Source organism: Onthophagus taurus, chromosome 8 (assembly GCF_036711975.1).
Source record: "Onthophagus taurus isolate NC chromosome 8, IU_Otau_3.0, whole genome shotgun sequence".
NCBI lineage: Eukaryota > Metazoa > Arthropoda > Insecta > Coleoptera > Scarabaeidae > Onthophagus > Onthophagus taurus.
In genome coordinates this window covers 2,829,690-2,851,942 of record NC_091973.1, presented here as the reverse complement: position 1 = coordinate 2,851,942, position 22,253 = coordinate 2,829,690, and the positions used below count along the sequence as shown (strand labels likewise).

The 22,253-nt window shown below is 35.5% G+C and overlaps 2 protein-coding genes across 11 annotated transcripts; both read left to right on the top strand.

Annotated features, from left to right (window-relative positions):
• Positions 1 to 836: 836 nt before the first annotated feature.
• LOC111425531 (Inositol 1,4,5,-trisphosphate receptor) lies at positions 837 to 15,373 on the top strand. Of its 9 annotated transcripts, none has more exons than XM_071198801.1 (24): positions 837 to 1,041; positions 1,138 to 1,377; positions 1,434 to 1,549; positions 3,737 to 3,823; positions 3,882 to 4,891; positions 5,077 to 5,242; positions 5,300 to 5,443; positions 5,516 to 6,264; positions 6,317 to 6,615; positions 6,690 to 6,719; positions 7,759 to 7,940; positions 7,987 to 8,877; positions 8,927 to 9,127; positions 9,181 to 9,690; positions 9,983 to 10,087; positions 10,356 to 10,476; positions 10,542 to 10,984; positions 11,056 to 11,082; positions 11,433 to 11,550; positions 11,604 to 13,226; positions 13,280 to 13,617; positions 13,673 to 13,847; positions 14,102 to 14,413; positions 14,467 to 15,373. In XM_071198801.1, the coding sequence occupies exons 2-24, from the start codon at positions 1,212 to 1,214 to the stop codon at positions 14,871 to 14,873; spliced, it is 8,220 nt and encodes a 2,739-aa protein (XP_071054902.1). In that variant the 5' UTR covers positions 837 to 1,041; positions 1,138 to 1,211; the 3' UTR covers positions 14,874 to 15,373. The 9 variants fall into 9 exon arrangements, with proteins under 9 accessions (XP_071054902.1, XP_071054910.1, XP_071054904.1 ...); XM_071198809.1 differs by lacking the exon at positions 14,467 to 15,373 and adding an exon at positions 13,926 to 13,947 and having other exon boundaries at positions 14,102 to 14,191; XM_071198803.1 differs by lacking the exon at positions 6,690 to 6,719.
• Positions 15,374 to 17,682: 2,309 nt separating this feature from the next.
• LOC111425318 (cyclin G) lies at positions 17,683 to 21,844 on the top strand. Of its 2 annotated transcripts, none has more exons than XM_023059274.2 (4): positions 17,683 to 18,088; positions 18,398 to 19,027; positions 21,255 to 21,458; positions 21,576 to 21,844. In XM_023059274.2, exons 2-4 carry the CDS (start codon positions 18,491 to 18,493, stop codon positions 21,759 to 21,761), a joined length of 927 nt encoding a protein of 308 aa, XP_022915042.1. In that variant the 5' UTR covers positions 17,683 to 18,088; positions 18,398 to 18,490; the 3' UTR covers positions 21,762 to 21,844. The 2 variants fall into 2 exon arrangements, with proteins under 2 accessions (XP_022915042.1, XP_022915043.1); XM_023059275.2 differs by having other exon boundaries at positions 17,957 to 18,088; positions 18,402 to 19,027.
• Positions 21,845 to 22,253: the final 409 nt, after the last annotated feature.

Here is a 22,253-nt window from a genome sequence, read left to right as displayed (position 1 = left end):
GCCATTACTAATTGCTAAAGAAAACTTCACGATATAATTAATGTTTGTAATCACAACTCTATGGCTTATATCAGGAGTACAGTCATCTATGGCAAAATGCTTTGAATTCTTTGCGAAATGAATTCTATTAATTCATTTTGTATATTTTTGCCACTATAATGGATCCACTAATTCCACCTTTCATTTAAAGTTTAAAGCACCTTTCATTGCTAATTTGACATGCTCCTTCATGACAGGGTCAAAACTAGAAATTTCCCACGGCTTCGAAGTCGGCCGAGATTATATAAAGTTGTTAATAGTATCACTAGAGATTTAAAGCAAGATAGGCATGGTTTAATACTCCGAATTCCAAGTGATACCATTAACAACTTTATTGAAGAAATAATCTCGGCCGACTTCGAATACTTAAAATTTAAAGTATCATAAACAACATTTAGAGCGACCGAGATATACCTTTCTTTCTTCAAGCAATAACTACTTGTAAAACTAGAATGTTAATAACAATATAAATCAAAGAAAGAGATAAAACATAGAGTTTTCACTATATAAAAAAAGAAAAGAAAACTGTTTTAATTAAAAATACACCAAAAAACGTATAAAAATGAGTGCTAATATTAAAAAAAAAGAAGAATTAAAAATTTTCTTCTTTTATTAATGTTTAACGAAGTCTTCAATTTAAGGAACAATCTTATTGTTGCTTCTTAATTGAGACGTATACAGGATTCTATTAGGATTAAATTTTCCCCACTATTATTTTTCAAAATAAAATGACAAAGATAGAAGATGGGTTTGTTAATAGATAGGAAAAAGATAGAAGGTGGTAACAAAAATATAGCAGGAATCCACAAATATGTATGTGGTTTGAAACTAAGCTGTGCGTATCGTGTACGTCTTCGGTCTTGTTTATGTAAATTTACTGAATTTTATCGTTTTTATACGGAAATTCTCAGTATTACATGTGATTCGCGACGAAAATTCTCGTTTTTAGTTTTTATTCTAAATAGAAACTAGCAGGAAGGTATCATAACCTCTCCGTGCTAGGTAAGTTATTTTGTAATTACTTTAAAACCATTAAAAGAAAAAAAACTAGTTTTAATATTTTTATTTTTTTATACAATTTATATTAATTTATTTTAGACAAATGAGAGAAAAGTAACATGTTTTCCTGATCTTTAACCTAAAAATTAAAAAACTCAACTATAACCTCAAAAATGGTTGAGATGGGATCATCAAGTTTACTTCATATGGGTGATATCGTTTCCCTTTATGCAGAAGGGAACGTTAGTGGGTTTTTAAGTACTTTAGGGTTAGTCGATGACCGGTGTGTTGTTTGCCCGGATGCAGGAGATTTAGTAACACCACCAAAAAAATTTAGAGGTACAAAACAAAAATTTTACATTTACTTTATTCAAATATCATTAATTCATTTATAGATTGTTTATTTAAAATATGTCCTGCAAATCGGTATTCTGCACAAAAACAATTTTGGAAAGCCGCAAAACAAAGTATGGGCTCGAATACAGATGCAAATCTCTTAAAACGTTTACATGTAAGTTATTAAGTAATTACATCTATTTTTTTTATTTTATAAATATAGTTCCTTGAGCGTTTTAAATTTGTATTAATTTGCATCAATATAACAGTTTTTAAACAGATTGTTATCTGATATTTTAGATACTTCAAGGTAAAATAAAATGCTGAAGGTTATACATATACAGTGTGTTTGATTTTAGTTGTCGCAGCGGATATCTTGATTATTGTTGGAGATATGACAAAATGTTGATCCTCAAGTATCATGGACAAAACTTTGTGTGGCCGACGTCTTCAAAGTCGGCCGAGATTATTTCTCATATCACAAATATAACTTGGGGCGGCCGACGTCTTCGAAGTCGGCCGAGATTACTTGTTCCATAAAGTTGTTAATAGTAAAACCAACCCAACCCAATGCAGCCCAACCCAACCCAATCGAAGTATTGTTCGTGATATAAGAAGTATTCTCGGCCGACTTCGAAGACGTCGGCCGCACCAAGTTTACTATATTGTTAATTTGACACTTTGGACCAATATTATCTATTCCATAAAGTTGTTAATTGTAAAACCAACCCAACCCAAGTATTGTTGATGACATAAGAAGTAATCTCGGCCGACTTCGAAGACGTCGGCCGCACCAAGTAGTGTCATTAACGATAGTTTGGGCAGCCGACGTCGTCGAAATCAGCCGAGATTATTTCTTATATCACGAATACAACTTGGGGCGGCCGACGTCTTCGAAGTCGGCCGAGATTACTTGTTCCATAAAGTTGTTAATAGTAAAACCAACCCAACGCAACCCAACCCAACCCAAGTATTGTTTGTGACATAAGAAGTAACCTCGGCCGACTTCGAAGACGTCGGCCGCACCAAGTTGTATCATTAACGATAGTTTGGGCGGCCGACGTCTTCGAAATCAGCCGAGATTATTTCTTATATCACAAATATAACTTGGGGCGGCCGACGTCTTCGAAGTCGGCCGAGATTACTTGTTATATAAAGTTGTTAATAGTAAAACCAACCCAACCCAACCCAAGTATTGTTTGTGACATAAGAAGTAATCTCGGCCGACTTCGAAGACGTCGGCCGCACGAAGTAGTATCATTAACGATAGTTAGGGCGGCCAACGTCTTCGAAATCAGCCGAGATTATTTCTTATATCACGAATACAACTTGGGGCGGCCGACGTCTTCGAAGTCGGCCGAGATTACTTGTTCCATATAGTTGTTAATAGTAAAACCAACCCAACCTAACCCAACCCAAGTATTGTTTGTGACATAAGAAGTAATCTCGGCCGACTTCGAAGACGTCGGCCGCACCAAGTAGTATCATTAACGATAGTTTGGGCGGCCGACGTCTTCGAAATCAGCCTAGATTATTTCTTATATCACGAATACAACTTGGGACGGCTGACGTCTTCGAAGTCGGCCGAGATTACTTGTTCCATAAAGTTGTTAATAGTAAAACCAACCCAACCCAACCCAAGTATTGTTTGTGACATAAGAAGTAATCTCGGCCGACTTCGAAGACGTCGGCCGCACCAAGTAGTATCATTAACGATAGTTTGGGCGGCCGACGTCTTCGAAATCAGCCGAGATTATTTCTTATATCACGAATACAACTTGGGGCGGCCGACGTCTTCGAAGTCGGCCGAGATCACTTGTTCCATAAAGTTGTTAATAGTAAAACCAACCCAACCCAACGCAACCCAACCCAAGTATTGTTCGTGACAAGTAATATGGACAAAACTTTGTGCGGCCGACGTTTTCGAAGTCGGCCGAGACTATTTCTTCCATAAATTTCAAGCAGGGTAGAACTATTGTGTTGTTCATGATACTTGGGGCGGCCGACGTCTTCGAAGTCGGCCGAGATTATTTTTCCATAAATTTCAAGCAAGGTAGACTTATTGTATTGTTCATAATACTTGGGGCCGAGATTATTTCTTCCATGAACTTCAAGCAGAATCCTCAGTGATATGGATCAATATGGTCAAGATATCTGTTGTTACAATTATAATCAAACACACTGTATAGAATGGTCATAAAATATATGTATTAAATTAATGTATTTACATTCTAAACATAGAAATGCCATCATTAATTAATATTCAAATATATTTACATATTTTATTCAACATCTTTTGGGATATTAAGAAATAAGCAAAAAATGTTTGTATAACAATTTTCTTTGATCTTCTCCAATATAGCACGCAGCGGAAATCGAAAAGAAACAAAACGATACCGAACATAAGAAAACGCTAGGTTCAAATGTGCATTACGGAATCTCAGTACAAGTAATTTTAATTTAAAACGATTTTTCCCCAATAAACTAAAACGATATTTATTTTATAGCTATTACATTTAAAATCCAATAAATATTTAACCGTAAACAAACGTTTGCCGGCGTTGCTAGAAAAGAACGCGATGCGAGTTTACTTGGATGGCAACGGAAATGAAGGTTCCTGGTTTTACATCTTACCGTTTTATAAATTACGCGCAAATGGTGATAACATAGTCCTCGGCGATAAAGTAATATTAAATCCGGTTAATACCGGGCAACAAGTACTTCACGTTGCCGCCAATCATGAACTTCCTGATAATCCCGGTTGTAAAGAAGTTAATGTAGTAAACGGAACGTCTTCTTGGAAAATTACTCTGTTTCTAGAACACCGCGAAAACGCTGAAGATGTCTTAAAAGGTGGAGACGTCGTACGGCTGTTTCACGCGGAACAAGAAAAGTTCCTCACGATGGATGAGTACAAAAAAACTCAACATGTTTTTTTACGAACAACCGGTAGAACAAGCGCAACGGCAGCGACAAGTAGTAAAGCTTTATGGGAAATTGAAGTCATTCACCATGATCCATGTCGTGGTGGAGCCGGACATTGGAACTCGTTGTTTCGGTTTAAACATCTCGCCACCGGACATTATTTAGCTGCAACCGTCGACGCTGATAACAACGAACCAAACGAAAAACTCCGCTCGGATCACGTTGATGGACCAAACTATCATTTGATACCTTATGTTAGCCCTAACGAGATTTGTCTACTTTTCGAATTAGATCCAACTACGTTAACTCGCGGTGATTCCCTCATCCCGCAATCGAGTTATGTAAGGTTACACCACGTTGTTACCAATACATGGGTACATTCAACATCGGTACCAATTGATAAAGATGAAGAAAAACCTGTTATGTCTAAAGTTGGTTGTGCACTGACCAAGGAAGATAAGGAGGCATTCGCTTTAATCCCCGTGTCTCCCGTTGAAGTACGCGATTTAGATTTTGCAAATGATGCTTGTAAACTTTTGTCATCGTTATCTCTCAGATTGGAAAAAGGAACGATATCTCATAATGAAAGAAGGTATAGTTTTTATTTATTGAGATTGTTGTTATCCATTTTCACCATAAATTAATTCATGTATATATAGAAAAACGAATTATACTTAGGTGATTAATCTTTTTATTTGTATAAACGTCAATACTTAAAACACATTATTGACGCAACAGCAGATTCAAGTTTGGAAAGTTAAAAAAGTAATTTTTTAGGGCGGTTACGAATTTGCTGCAAGATATTGTTTATTTCGTGGCGGAATTAGAGAACGAACAAAACAAAACGGAAGCTTTAGAATTAGCCATTACTAATCCGAATAGGGATCGGCAAAAGTTACTTAGAGAACAAGCGATTTTAAAACAACTGTTTAAAATTTTGCAGGTATTACAATTATTTAGATTTCTAATAGTTATAATATTTTAATTGTACTTGTAATAGGGCCCTTTTATGGAAACTGATGGAGAGCAACCATTTTTACGTTTGGATGAATTAAACGACCCAAGACATGGTCCATACAAATACATTTTTAGGTTGTGTTACAGAATACTTCGTTTAAGCCAACAAGATTACAGAAAAAATCAAGTAAACCACATTCATACTAACTAAACAAAACACCTCTATACTATATTTTATTGCATATATTTATTTATTTAGGAATACATCGCAAAACATTTTGGTTTTATGCAAAAACAAATTGGTTACGATATTCTCGCAGAAGATACAATAACCGCATTATTGCACAACAACCGGAAGTTGCTCGAGAAGCACATAACGGCAGCGGAAATAGAAACGTTTGTTGGGTTGGTACGGAAAAATATGCACAACTGGGAGTCGCGATTTCTCGATTATCTTTCTGATCTGTGCATTTCAAACAAAAAGGCGATTCCCGTTACTCAAGAATTGATCTGTAAAAGCGTTTTAAGCGCTAAAAATTCTGATATACTCATCGAAACTCGAATGATGCGGACGCAAATCGAACAGCTTCAAGAAGACGAAGCCGAAGCCGAATTAGAACCACTTCTAACTTTCGTCGAAGAATGCCACGTGATGTTGTTGTGGAATAATCGGCAAAAATCGGCTTCTTTAAGCGATTTGTGTCGAGAAGCCAAAATGGGCAATCGCGATAGTCAAGCAATTTTAGATTATTATTGTCACCAATTAGATCTGTTTTCGAATATGTGTTTAAATCGTCAATACCTTGCACTTAACAATCTCTCACCTCACTTGGATATAGATCTGATTTTAAAATGTATGTCGGACGAAAGCGTTAGTTATGAACTTCGAGCGTCTTTTTGTCGACTTATGTTGCATTTACACGTTGATAGAGATCCTCAAGAACCAGTTACTCCAGTTAAATATGCAAGGCTTTGGTCAGAAATTCCATCAAAAATGTCTATACAAGAGTAAGTGTTTTAATACATCACCTCAATTCGTTAACGAATTAATTTTTTTTAGTTATGATAATAATAAAACACCAGATCCGAATAAAGAAGCAGTAAGAGCACAATTTTGTTCAACGATCGCCTTTGTAGAAGATTATTTATGTAACGTAGTCGCGAAAATGTGGTCGTTTTCCGACCAAGAACAAAACAAGCTAACATTCGAAGTCGTAAAATTGGCCAGAGAATTGATCTACTTCGGATTCTATAGCTTTTGGGATTTATTGCGTTTAACGAAAACGTTACTAAGTATTTTAGATTGCATTTCTGAAAACGATTACGTCGATGGACGACTTCCAACCGGCGACGTCGAATGTAAGTATTTTTTTTATACATTCGAATTTAGATTGTAACAAATTTGTGCAAACTATTTGTTTTCCCATACACAGCTGAAGACACGTCCGCAGCTGAAGATAGAGGTATAAAATGCATGCGTATTACCTTTTTTTAACAAACGCACAGTGTGATTGTTTACTATTTACATATATATTTTCTCGTTCGTCGTCTACTTTTCTTTGTTTGTTCTATTATTTTGGGGTTTACATAAAAACCAGTTATTTTTTTAGATGAAGTTGGTATTTATACTTAAATAATATTAGAAAGCTGATATTTTAAACCTTGTTCTTTTAGCACATCACTAATTTTATCATTTTTCATCGTGTCATCGTTTTAACCCTCCTACAGCCATTTACTATACTTTTTACAATGATAGGCTCATGAGTGCCAAATTAAAATTTTATTTTTAAGTAGCAATTATTTTTTGATACTTGGGGCGGCCGACGTCTTCGAAGTCGGCCGAGATTATTTCTCTTAACCTGCTTGAAATTTATGGAAGAAATAATCTCGGCCGACTTCGAAGATGTCGGCTGCCCCGAGTTATGTTCATGATATAAGAACTAATCTCCCCAAGTATCATCAGTATCACGAACAATACTTAGGAAAAACACGAAGCAAGTGTGAGAAGAATTTCGGCTCAAGTGGGTACAACTTCCAACGTGTGCAAGTCTTTATTTATACGCAACATCAATATTTTGTCAATTTTTACGGGAAATAGACTTTTTAACCAAAATTCTGTTCACTGATGAAGCAGGTTTTATAGAATATTCAACTTTTGTAATAATCTGCCGAGAATCCCCGAGGTTATAATTAATAAATTATTAACCCAACCTAACCCATGTTCATTAAGTTAGTGTAGCATCTTTTCTAAGCCATGTTAACACTAAATCATATATTTTTATATTCCTAGTAATACTTTGATTAAAATTGACACTTTTGAGCCTTTTCTTGTTAGATTTATCATCTTAAAATATAAGCTTTGATACACTTTTAATAAAGGATTATGACCGGTTTTAAGTTAAACCCTAAGTTATTATCTTTTCTTTGACTTTAATTTTGTTTGTTTATTTTTTTGTGAAATGACTATTTAATAATTATTCATCGTTAACGATTCTGTTAAAGCTGAAGGTGGCGTTCTGAGAACAATCGGAGATATGGGCGCTGTAATGTCATCGTTTGCATTAGGACCCGTTGGGCGATCCGTTGTTTCCACTAATTCTAATCAGCACAACAAAAACACTCAGTATTTAAAAGAGTATCCTTTAGTTATGGATACGAAATTAAAAATTATCGAAATATTACAGGTGATAAATAAATTAATATTTTCACTTAATAATTGATTTTTTGTAGTTTATTTTGGATGTAAGACTAGATTTTCGAATTAGCTGTTTATTAAGTATTTTTAAACAAGAATTTGATGAGTCGGAAAAAAATTCCGGTGACTCGTTACAACTTGGTCAAAAAAATATTGATTTAGAATTGATTGGAAGTCAAGCTGAAGGAATTTTTGGTAGCACCAAAGAATGCACTGAATTAGATCTTGATGGGCACGGTGGACGAACATTTTTACGCGTTTTATTGCATTTAACGATGCATGATTACCCGCAGCTAGTTTCCGGTGCTCTACATTTATTATTTCGCCACTTTAGTCAAAGACAAGAAGTGTTGCAAGCTTTCAGACAAGTACAACTGTTAGTTTCCGATAGCGATGTTGAGTCTTACAAACAAATTAAAGTTGATTTGGATGTTTTGCGTCAATCAGTTGAAAAATCAGAACTTTGGGTCTATAAATCAAAATGCGTGGAAGATCACGCGGCATCTGAAACTAAAAAGAACAAGGAAGAAGAAGAAGAAGTTACTCCAAGAAAATCACCTCCTGTGCTAAGTTCGATTGAAAAGAAAGGTTCTGCAATTAATTTAGACGTTGGGCCACCTTTACATCCAGATCAAGCGGATGAATACAAAAAAATTCAACAAATTTTGATTCGTATGAATAAATTATGCGCTCAAGGCGTTACCGGAACGATGAAACCAAGAAAACACGAACAACGTCTTCTCAGGAACGTTGGGGTACACACAGTTGTCTTGGATTTATTACAAATCCCTTACGATGAAAAAGAAGATGTGAGAATGAACGAACTAATGCGACTGGCACACGAATTTTTACAAAACTTTTGTTTGGGAAACCAACAAAATCAAGTATTATTGTATAAACATTTGGATTTGTTTTTAAACCCCGGGGTACGTCGCTAAATATTGCAATAAAATCGATATAACTTACTTTTTGTAGATCAGAGAAGCTCAAACCGTTTGCTCAATATTCCAAGACAACCACACTTTGTGCAATGAAGTCAACGAAAAAGTCATACAACATTTTGTGCATTGTATTGAAAGCCATGGGCGTCACGTGCAATATTTAAAATTTTTACAAACTATCGTTAAAGCTGAGAATCAATTTATACGAAAGTGTCAAGATAAAGTTATGCAAGAGGTATTACTTTTTTTTTAATTTAAAAAAATAAATTTAATTATTAATGTTTGTAGTTGATAAATGCCGGTGAAGACGTTTTAGTTTTTTATAACGATAAAGCATCATTTAATCATTTCATTGAGATGATGCGTTCAGAACGTCATAGCATGGATGAAGGAAGTCCTCTTCGTTACCATGTTGAGCTTGTAAAACTTCTTGCTTGTTGTACAATGGGCAAAAATGTGTATACGGAAATAAAATGTCATAGTTTACTCCCATTAGATGATATTGTGGCGATGGTAACTCATCGAGATTGTATTCCAGAGGTGAAAGAAGCCTATGTGGGTTTTTTAAATCATTGTTACATCGATACAGAAGTTGAAATGAAGGAAATTTACACCTCAAATCATATGTGGAGTTTGTTCGAAAATTCTTTTCTTGTTGATATGGCCGATATTGCGACTGCACCTCATGATCGCAAACATCCGGATAAGGCTTTAGAAAATTATGTTACTAATGGTGTTATGAATATTATTTCGACGTTTTTTAGTAGTCCATTTTCTCATCAAAGCACTACAGTACAGGTATTAATTTTGTCGAGTTTTTAATTTTTTGGGTAAAATGCATGATTATTTTTATTTCGAATATTTTTAGAATATTTTTTTTTAATTCTTAATTTGCTTTTTGCATTCTCTTAACCAAAAGTTGTATTGATAGTGAATCACGCAAGTGTTGAATTATTATTTTCAATCACAATTTTTTTTTATTTAAATTGTCTTATTTAGAGTAGTAAAAATCGTAGTAATAGTAGTAGTTATAGCTATCAATACAGCCAGTAAACATTTTTTTTTGGTATTTATCTTGGGTGATGGGTAGAAACATCTGCATGAAGCGAGGGTTTTTTGGAGCGATTCCGCAATCGACGACTGCGATCCTTTTTCGGTAAACGGCCCGTTAAAGTACGCGCCGTTTCCACAAAACGTAAGTAATTTCTCGATTTCTTTCCTGCTTCGGTAGTGCAAAATTTATCTTCATTTTTTTAATAAATTGTCCATGCTTTTCTCTAATACTTCATTTATTCCATAAACGTAAAAATAAGGTTGATATTTCAACTCGATTAATTGATCCTGACGAGCCGAAACCGATTGAGCGTAAATATATTAACAAATAACGTTTATTCATTAAAAAAACCCTAATAATACCAACAAATTAAAACTTTTTTATTAATAACGTTAAAATCGCCTTTCAGACCCGTCAACCAATTTTTGTGCAACTTTTACAATCCGCCTTCAGAGTAACCCAATGCCCTTGGTTATCAGCGTCTCAAAGATTCAATGTTGAAAATTGTATACGTACTTTATCTGAAGTCGGTATGTACTTAATTCTACTTTTATTACAAATAATTTGTTTTTATTTTTGTTAATTTAATAAATAGCGAAAAAAAGAGGAATAGCAATACCATTAGATTTAGAAAGTCAAGTGGTAGCAATGTTTAATAAAGCGACGATTTTATCAAAACAAACTAGTAAATGGTTACACGCCTCAAAAAGCCCAAAAATCGAACGTTCTCAATCGCAATTAATGAGATTAGACCGCAGTATTATCGAAGGCTTGCAAGATATCGTCTCATTATTGGAGGATCAATTAAAACCGTTGGTCCAATCTGAGTTGTCTTTGCTGGTCGACGTTTTATACAGACCGGAATTATTGTTTCCACCCGGAACGGAGGCGCGAAAAAAATGCGAAAGCGGCGGATTCATTTGTAGATTAATAAAGCACACCGAAAAACTTTTAGAGGAGAAAGAAGATAAGCTCTGCGTGAAGGTTTTAAAGACGTTGCGCGAAATGATGGCTATTGATCCTGATTATGGCGAAAAGGTAATTTAAACCATTTTTATTTTGAACTTTATTTGATCAACAGTTTTTGTATTTATTGCTTACGTAAAAAGGGTGAAAAAGTTATTAAAAATGAAGCGGTAAGTATGTATGAACCTCGTTTTGGTTAGTTACAATTCATTTACAATTCGTTCAAATAATTTTAAATATAGTAAAATATCGATATAACGGATTAAAAGTAATACTGAATTAAGTATACAACAATGTAGCACTTAATAACAACTAAAACTACAAACATTCGGTCTTAACACATCTTGCGCGGGAAGCGACTAAACTTGTTTTGCATGGTTTTGATGTCCATTACACTTTGGCGGCAAAGTGCCCGCGCACTTTTAGTTCAATAAAAATATAAGTCCGTTCTAACCAGATCGATTATATCGAATTTTTACTGTATTTCTTATTTCTTATTTAATTTATTGTTTAATTGCAGGGTGAAGTATTACGTAATAGTTTATTAGCACGTTATTTCGGAAAATCCTTTATTTTAAAACACGAAACCTTCGATATTAACACTTTTAAATATTCAACATCAATGCACGGTCCTGGAGGTAACTTAAATAACCGATTTTTGAATTAATTAATAAATTAGTGTTTATTTTAGCAAAAATACTAAGTAGAGCCGGTCGTACTCTACACGAAGTACAAACTCACCTTGATAAAGAGGGCGCGTCAAATCTCGTGGTTGAATTAGTTATAAAATCAGTGCATTCTCCTTCGATATTTGAGGAGGCGATTTTGTTAGGGATTGCACTTTTAGAAGGGGGTAATCCGATTATACAAAAAAGCATGTATAAAAAATTATTACGCGGTGAATTTAGTCAATCGTTCTTTAAAGTGTTTTATGAAAAAATGAGGGATGCCCAACAAGAAATTAAATCAACGGTAACTGTAAACACCTCCGATATGACGGTAAAAGCTCACGATGATAAACAAGACACTAAAGAATCAGATAAATTAAACAGAAAATACCCAAATAAAACGAATGGTATTTCAATAAGCGACGATTTAAGGGAGCAATTAAATAGGGCTGCTGAATCAACGGGGATGAGTTACGCTCATGTTAGAAACATAACAGCGGGAGACGAAAACGGGGCTGTTCCAACCGGGGCTATATCAACATTCGAAGATTTATTAGCAGAAAAATTAGAACGACACCGAGAACAAGACGACCAAAACGTCTTATCAACTAAAGTACTTATAATGCAACCAATTCTAAGATTCTTACAACTACTTTGCGAAAACCACAATTCATCACTACAAAACCTCTTAAGAAACCAAAATAATAAAACTCATTACAACTTAGTATCCGAAACTCTCCTATTTCTCGATTGTATTTGTGGTTCAACAACCGGTGGTTTAGGACTTTTAGGTCTTTACATAAACGAAAATAACGTTGCTTTAATAAACCAAACGTTAGAAACGCTCACGGAATATTGCCAAGGGCCATGTCATGAAAACCAAAATTGTATAGCAACGCAAGAATCGAACGGCCTCGATATTATAACCGCTCTCATTTTAAATGATATTAACCCTTTAGGAAAATCTCGAATGGATCTTATTTTAGAGTTGAAAAATAACGCCTCAAAATTGTTACTTGCCATCATGGAAAGTCGTGGAGATACTGAAAACGCCGAAAGAATATTGTTTAACATGAACCCAAAACAACTCGTCGATGTCGCTTGTAAAGCATTCCATCAAGAAGCTTTAGATGACGATGACGACGATGATAACGGAAGCGATAACGGAGTTTCACCTCGCGATGTCGGACATAACATTTACATATTATTTTATCAACTAGCCCAACATAACAAAGATTTAGCGGCTCTTTTAAAACCAACAGATCCGGCTACGGACCAAAAAACGGCTGACGCGTTGAGATTTTATGAAAAACGTACAGCTCAAATAGAAATTGTCCGACAAGATCGTACATTGGAGCGTATCGTTTTTCCTATTCCTGAAATTTGCGAGTACATTACAGAAGACACCAAAGGTAAAGTACTTAATACCGTCGAAAAAGACGATCAAGGTTCGAAAGTTTGCGAATTTTTCGAACGAACCGATTCGATGTTTAACGAAATGAAATGGCAGAAAAAACTTAGGGGACAATCGATTTTGTATTGGGTCAGCAATTACATGTCACTTTGGAGTAATATATTATTTAATTGTGCCGTACTTATCAATTTAATTATGGCTTTGTTTTATCCTTTTGATAATCCATTACCAGGTAAATTATTAATTATTATTATTAATATTATTAAATAATACTTTTTTATATAGAATTAGGATCAACAATGTCGGGTATAATTTGGATAACAATGGTGACAGCAGCGGGTATAGTATTTAAGCTACCTCGTGAGCCGGGTATTAGGACATTAGTCGCATCTACAATTCTACGGCTTATATTTTCGCTCGGCCCAGAATCAACGTTGATAGTTCTTGGTACTTTAACGGTGCTTCTCAAAGGTATTCATTTATTTAGCATCATGGGAAATCATGGGACGCACACTAAACCTGTTCATAAGATCGTCACCGATGCTGAACTTTTATATCATATGGGTTACCTTATATTTTGTATATTAGGAATCGTTATAAATCCATTCTTTTATTCTGTTTTGGTGAGCACAAAACCATAAATCTATAAAATTATAATTTATTATTATTTTTTTTTAGTTATTCGATGTTGTTTATCGCGAAGAAACTCTTCTCAACGTAATCCGTTCCGTAACAAGAAACGGACGTTCCATCGTTTTAACGGCCGTTTTAGCGTTAATACTCGTCTACATGTTCTCAATAATCGGTTACATGTTTTTCAAGGACGATTTCTTACTCAACGTCGACGAAGATCGTAAGTATTTAACCAAACAATATCAAAAACAGCATATATTTATTTATATGTATATTATATTATTCACATTGTAATTAGGGTTGCGCAATTTTTGGTTAAGGTAAAATTTGATTTTTGTGATTTTTTTAAGTTTGATGCATCTTAGAAAATTAGATTAAACTTTATTTCTGATTGATTTTGATGTGAGCCTTTTATTAACACACAAATTTATTTTGCTGTATTAGAAAATTTTGAATAATTAACGATTATTTTAGCTGTTAGTAATTCAACGGATGGGGAGAAAGGTGAAACGAAAGAGAGAGCTTGCGATTCATTGAGAATGTGCATCTTGACCACTCTTAACCAAGGGTTGAGAAATGGAGGTGGAATCGGGGATATATTGCGTGCTCGGAGCAGCACGGAAGCGCTTTTTGTAGCCCGGGTTATTTACGATCTCCTTTTCTATTTTATCGTCATCATTATAGTACTTAATCTTATTTTTGGTGTCATCATCGATACATTCGCCGATTTAAGATCGGAAAAACAACAAAAGGAACTTACATTAAAAAATACGTGCTTTATTTGCGGTACTTATTAATAAATATCGATGTAATATAGTAAAAAGTTCTTATCGTTGTAGGATTAAATCGTTCTGCATTTGATAATAAAACTGTAAGTTTTGAACAACATATCAAAGGTGAACACAACATGTGGCATTACCTTCACTTCATAGTATTGATAAAAGTGAAAGATCCGACGGAATTTACGGGTCCAGAAAGTTATGTATCATCGATGGTAAAAGCATCGAATTTGGAATGGTTTCCACGAAAACGTGCAATGTCTTTGGCTTCGGTGGAAGGGGATGGCGAGCAAATTGAATTGCGCAGTCTTCAGCAACAACTAGAAACGACGCAAGTGTTGGTGCAAACTTTATCGCAACAATTGATGGAGTTAAAAGACCAAATGGCGGAACAACGGAAGCAAAAGCAAAGGATTGGGTTGTTGAATTCTGCGTCGGCATTGTTTCAAACGCCAAATATATCGTAGGTTATTAATAGATGTATCTAGAGTATCTAGAATATGGAATTCTATGATGATGGAGTTGTTGTTGTAGTTCTCAGTAAAACTTAAATGAATCTCTTTATCTTAAAAAATTCTTTTTATAAGAATACTCAAAAAAAACTCTTGGCGTTGTACTAAAAGAAGATAAAAATAAATCGATCTTAAAAAATATCTCATTTTTTGCTTTTTAAGAAAATTTTTTCAAAAAAAGACAAACTTATTTTTAGATTTATGTTGTGAAATAGGAAAAAAACACATTTTGAAACCGTTTATTAATCGTACTTTTTATTACCAATTGTTAAATACTTTCATAGTCTTTAAAATGTACTTTAACAACCCAAATTGTATTGTTTTTTTTTATTGTTACAGTTATGTACAATGGTTAATACACTAGGTTAATGGTTGTATATTTGAATTTATTGTAAATGTTTATTTGAATTTGTTAAACAATTTGATGTATTGGAAATGTAGCAATTTCACTATTATATTTCTTTTTTTTTCTTCTAATCCAAACCTTAATTAGATCCTTCTTTCACTTTTGCTCACAGATGCGTAAATATCGAGAAAAATAGGAAAATTTGATATTATTCAGGATTCGGAACGTGAAACCAAGTCTACCTTGCTTGAAGTTTATGGAAGAAATATCTCAGACGACGTCTACGCAGCAAACAAAGGTAAGAAATTAAGAACATAATTAAGATATATTAATCAATTTTTTATGATAAAATATTCGATATTCGGACTATACTACAAAAAAACTTATAGAATAATTAAGTTCATTAAGATCATTTTTGCTCTCGGATGCTTAAATATCGAGAAAAATAATGCAAAAATCTCGGCTGACTTCGAAGATGTCGGCCGCCTAAAGTATCATTAATGACACTACTTGGTGCGGCCGACGTCTTCGAAGTCGGCCGAGAATACTTCTTATATCACGAACAATACTTGGGTTGGGTTGGGCTGTATTGGGTTGGGTTGGTTTTATCATTAACAACTTTATGGAACAAGTAATCTCGGCCGACTTCGAAGACGTCGGCCGCCCCAAGTTGTATTCGTGATATAAGAAATAATCTCGGCTGATTTCGAAGAGGTCGGCTGCTCAAATTATCGTTAATGACACTACTTGGACCGGCCGACGTCTTCGAAGTCGCCCGAGATGATTTCTTACATCACGAACAATATTTGGGGCGGCCGACGTCTTCGAAGTCGGCCGAGATTACTCTTATATCACGAATAATGCTTGGGTTGGGTTGGTTTTACTATTAACAACTTTATGGAACAAGTAATCTCGGCCGACTTCGAAGACGTCGGCCGCCCCAAGTTGTATTCGTGATATAAGAAATAATCTCGGCTGATTTCGAAGACGTCGGCTGCCCAAACTATCGTTAATGACACTACTTGGTGCGGCCGACGTCTTCGAAGTCGGCCGAGAATACTTCTTATATCACGAACAATACTTGGATTGGGTTGGGCTGTATTGGGTTGGGTTGGTTTTATCATTAACAACTTTATGGAACAAGTAATCTCGGCCGACTTCGAAGACGTCGGCCGCCCCAAGTTGTATTCGTGATATAAGAAATAATCTCGGCCGACTTCGAAGACGTCGGCCGCCCAAAGTATCGTTAATGATACTACTTGGTGTGGGCGACGTGTTCGAAGTCGGCCGAGATGATTTCTTATATCACGAACAATATTTGGGGCGGCCGACGTCTTCGAAGTCGGCCGAGATTACTCTTATATCACGAATAATACTTGGGTTGGGTTGGTTTTACAATAACAACTTTATGGAACAAGTAATCTCGGCCGACTTCGAAGACGTCGGCTGCTCCAACTTGTATTCGTGATATAAGAAATAATCTCGGCCGACCTAAGCATTGTTTATCATATTGTGGCAGATTGGGTTGGGTTGGTAAAGTTGTTAATAGTAAAACCAACCCAACCCAAGTATTATTCGTGATATAAGAAGTAATCTCGGCCGACTTCGAAGACGTCGGCCGCCCAAAGTATCGTTAATGACACTACTTGGTGCGGCCGACGTCTTCGAAGTCGGCCGGGATGATTTCTAATATCATGAATAATATTTAGGGCGGCCGACGTTTCCGAAGTCGACCGAGATTACTTCTTATATCACGAACAATACTTGGGTTGGGTTGGTTTTACTATTAATAACTTTATGGAACAAATAATCTCGGCCGTCTTCGAAGATGTTGGCTGCCCTAAGTATTGTTCGTCATATTTAGAGCGGCCAAGATTATTGTTCATGGTATCCTTTATTGGTCCTTATATGGAAAGAAATAATCTCGGCCGACATGAGTATTATTCGTGATACTTGGGGTATGCAGAGTTTCGAGTAGAGGTGTACCTTCCAACAGATACTCTTCCAAACTAATTCATCTAATCAAGATCTAACATCCTTTTTGTAGTTAGTAAGTACCTAGTAACGATTAAGGGTGTCCAAGACTTTTCAACTTTATAGCTCATTTTATTGTTTGTACAGCCCCAAGTTGTATTCGTGAGTAGTTGTATTCATAAATATAACTTGGGGGCACCGACATACTATTAACAATTTCGCCTCAAGTTATATCACGAACAATACTTATTATATAACAATAAATATATAATAACTTTAAATATGAATATAGCAACTTCGTGATACAACAAACAATACAATAAATTGTTCGACATAATTCAAATAATTCAAACTAGCGCCATCTTTTATTTAAAACTACAAAGATAATATACATAATTATTCACGTTCCAGGTATATTTGGATACGAACAAGTCTTAACCTGTCAGAACCTGTCCGTAGAAATTTCTAGATTATGGGTATTCCGGAATCGAGTTGAATCGTGTTCAAAAATTCATTGATATAAGTGGACGTTATCTTTAAAACCTTTCATTCGGTACGATTCGTTCAGTAATAAAGTAAAAGGATTAAAACGTTTTTGCGTTCTTGTTATTGGTGTCCTCTATTGATACGATCTCGAAACGTGAGTACGCGAAATTGGCCTTTATGTAGAAGGCCTCTATGCTTCGAGAATATAACGGTTGCGTAAGATAGCACTAGGAACAGTTTTATACGATACTTCAACGAGTCGACTTGTTTGCAAGTGTTATTCATCTTTTTTTCCTACTTCGCAGGAGAAACAAGTAACTTAACTAGAGAAGTGCAATCATATTTTCAAATTTAAAGCATCCGGGTAAGTTAATATTGTATTAAAATTTAGATAAGACGGGTTTTTTGATGTGTAAGTTTTTTTGTAACTTCTAACAAAGGATTATTGTTTGTTGTTTCGGTTTGATAAAACGATCGGCTAACAATCTAATCCTTGAGGCTTTACAAAATGCGTAGTACTAAAATGCCCTATTTCGGTTTATTTATTTAATTTATCCTGGTTTACAACACATTTTTTTTTAATTTCGACATTTTATTGCATCATTCTATAATCTTATGAAATATTTTATTTAAACTTGGAATATTAAATATCTAATAAATTTTTTTTACCCAGATAGGGCCTGCTCCTGTTTTTTGCAAATCAGTACGAAGTATGGAAAACTGACTGACCGTCGAAGGAAATAAATAAACGCTGTTTGTAGCCGAGATGAGTCGTAAGGGCAAAAGACGGAGCCGGCCCGTGCCGGATGCTAACGTAAAGCAAATCGCCGCCGAGTTGCAAAAAGCTCTCGGTTTAGAAGAGAAACACTCTATAGATTTGCAAGCCTTGGATGGAGGCGCGATTGCCGCGCGAGAAATCGCAGTTCGCAATCTCCGGTTCCTCAAATTCTATTTGGGCCTCCCATCCGAGGCTTTCTTTACGGCCGTGACTCTGCTCGACCGATTCTTGAGCAAGATGAATGTCCAGGAAAAGTACCTGTCTTGCGTTTCCATCAGTTGTCTCTACATCTCGTGCGAAATTCACAAGCAACCCGCTGACCCAAATATTTTTATCAGCGTCTCGCAAACGAAGTGTTCGATCAACGATATGGAACGAATGTGTGATATTATACGGAAAAAATTGGACATCGAGCCCCGAGCCCAACCTGTCACCATTTACAGCTATTTGAATCTCTTCTTGCGTATTTTTGAATGTGCTGCTACAAAGTTAAACGTCAAACCACTGTCATCTAGAATGTTACAGGTAAATATTTAACTCATCTTTAATATATTGTTAATTAAAGAAGACGTCGGCCGCACCAAGTAGTGTCATTAACGACACTTTGGACCAAAATTATCTATTCCATAAAGTCGTTAATTGTAAAACCAACCCAACCCAAGTATTGTTCGTGACATAAGAAGTAATCTCGGCCGACTTCGAAGACGTCGGCCGGCCCAAATATTGTTTGTGATGTAAGAAATCATCTCGGGCGACTTCGAAGACGTCGGCCGCACCAAGTGGTGTCATTAACGATACTTTGGGCGGCCGACGTCTTCGAAGTCGGCCGAGATTACTTGTTCCATAAAGTTGTTAACCACTTAATGCGAGGGTTTTTCTCGGGATAGCGCAAATCGGAAGGCATTTGATGCGCGAGAGGGTCTCGTTCGAGATGCTTAAGTGGTTAATAGTAAAACCAACCCAACGCAACTCAACCCAACCCAACCCAAGTATTGTCCGTGACATAAGAAGTAATCTCGGCCGATTTTGAAGACGTCGGCCGCCCCAAATATTGTTCGTGATGTAAGAAATCATCTCGGGCGACTTCGAAGACGTCGGCCGCTCCAAGTAGTGTCATTAACGATAGTTTGGGCAGCCGACGTCTTCGAAATCAGTCGAGATTATTTCTTATATCACGAATACAACTTGGGGCGGCCGACGTCTTCGAAGTCGGCCGAGATTACTTGTTCCATAAAGTTGTTAATAGTAAAACCAACCCAACTAGGGTGTCCAATTCCCGGGACTAAAAATGTTTTCGGGATTCGGGACTAAATTCTAATTCCCGGTACTTGGACCAAAGGTCCCGAATTCCCGAAAATAGTCCCGAAATCAAAATACGTTTGCAAAAAAATATTTAAAAAACAGTTAAAAACGTACTTTGGGTTTTTTACTTTAGTGTTACTGTAGGAGTTCACCAATTGAATAAAAGAAATTTATATAGAATGAGAGAAACATAAAAAAAATCACAAAATAGGAAATTAAAAAAAAAATTTATTTTTTAAAATATGGTTTAGTGCTAAAAGTGCGTTTAAAGATTTATCTCCTAATACCAAGCGTATTTTCGTTGCAAAAAAACCGGCAATAGTAAACGCCCATTCCGATTGTACAGTCGTGAGCGATATGGTTAGCAAATACTCGTAGCATAGTTGAAGATTCTTGCCTCGACAACCGCCTTTCTCGAAAAGGGCGTCTTTGATTATTGTAATTAATGAATTTTTTGTTGATGTTCCAATTTGAGGTGGTGATATTGCTCTCGTGCTGGTGGACGTAGACATTGCATTTTCAAATATCCTATTTAATTTTTCTGCTAATGACAAATTATTTGACGCGCACACAAAAACCTCCAGAGCACAGGCTAGCCACAACTCACAGTGTCACACGACTATACCTATTAACTGGAGCACCGCCGGTATATAACACCGATTCTACAAATATTGCAAGTCGTAACTCGTTCTAGCCGGTGATTCCCCTATCAATTTAGGTTTTTACGAACTCGGAGAACCGTTTCGTTAGATCACCCGTTAGCTAGTCGGTGCCTCGAGATCGATATTTTGAACAGGTTGTAACCTGTTAGTTGTAGTCGTTCCGATATTTTAATTTTTTCCTTAATTTCGGGACTTATAAAATCCCGGGACTTCTTAGTGGTCCCGGACCTACATTTTTTTCAAGAAATCCCGAGACGGACCCGGGACTAAATACCGGGACTGGACACCCTAAACCCAACCCAAGTATTGTTTGTGACATAAGAAGTAATCTCGGCCGACTTCGAAGACATCGGCCACCCCAAATATTGTTCGTGATATAAGAAATCATCTCGGCCGACTTCGAAGACGTCGACCGCACCAAATAGTATCATTAACGATAGTTTGGGCGGCCGACGTCTTCGAAATCAGCCGAGATTATTTCTTAGATCACAAATATAACTAAGGGCGGCCTACATCTTCGAAATCGGCCGAGATTACTCGTTCCATAAAGTTGTTAATTGTAAACCCAACCCAACCCAAGTATTGTTCGTTCTCGGCCGACTTCAAATCCGCCCAAAGTATCATTAATGACACTACTTGGTCATTAATGATACTTACGTACATAAACTTCAAGCAGGGTAGACTTGGTTTCACGCTTTGAATCCCGAGTGATTTACAAAATTTACTACAACTTTTGTTCTAAAGGTTTTTTTTATATATTGTTAATTTAATCAATGATTTTGTTGCAGAAAAAGATATTATCAAGACGTCTTGAAGTGGTTATGATAAACCATGTTTGTGCATCAGTTCGTTACCCACTGATTGCATTAGCTTTGATACAATACGAAATTGAACAATTTCTGGCCGCAGAAGTTCCTTCAAAATCACCTTATTACTCTATTGAAATTTTACGTTTTTTAACAGTTATAGTGGATCTGCAGAGTGTATGCATGGTAAGTAAATAATTTTAAAAGGAATTTTCAAATATGTTTACTTACTACTAAGTATGAGTAATAATTCTGAGAAATGTTTTTTTTTTATTTTAAAAAAATATTATTTTTGTGTTTCAGGTTAATGCAGGGGAACTTTATACCTGTTATAACAACGTAAAGCACGTCTTGAAACATTACGATGATTACAAGAAGTCGGAAACAAAACAGAAGATGCGGTGGCAATTCTCTCTGAGCACCTTGTTAGGCCCGCGACCATTGGATTCGTTCAGTACTAATTTATCGAGGATTAGTGAAGTGGCCTGAATCGGCGACTCGAAACTTCGACGTGATACAAAAGAAAAAATACAAAAAAAAGTCAATCTCTTAAAAAAATATCCAAAAAAAAAGTATATATACATATATTATTTTTTGATGTTTTAAATTATTATATATAATCGGACTTAACCTTTTTTAGTAGTCTATGTTATATATAATAATAAGAATAATAATAAAATAGTCCGTAAGCGTTTAAGTGTTAGGTATTTATTGGATGAAAATTTGTCGAGTCTTATTGAAACTGTATTTTACATTTTTTTGTGTAGTTGTATTATGATTTTTAATCAATTTTTTTTGTTCTCAAAAAATAATGTTATTTACAAACGTTCGAAGAAAGGTGCTTGAATGGTTTGCATTTATACGAAACAATTAAGAATTTGTCATTTTTATCCTTTCAAATTTATAAACATATTTATGGAAAAATTTGCTACTAGTCATTGTCTGTTACCAACGTTTATTAATTTTTGTTCCATTTGACGA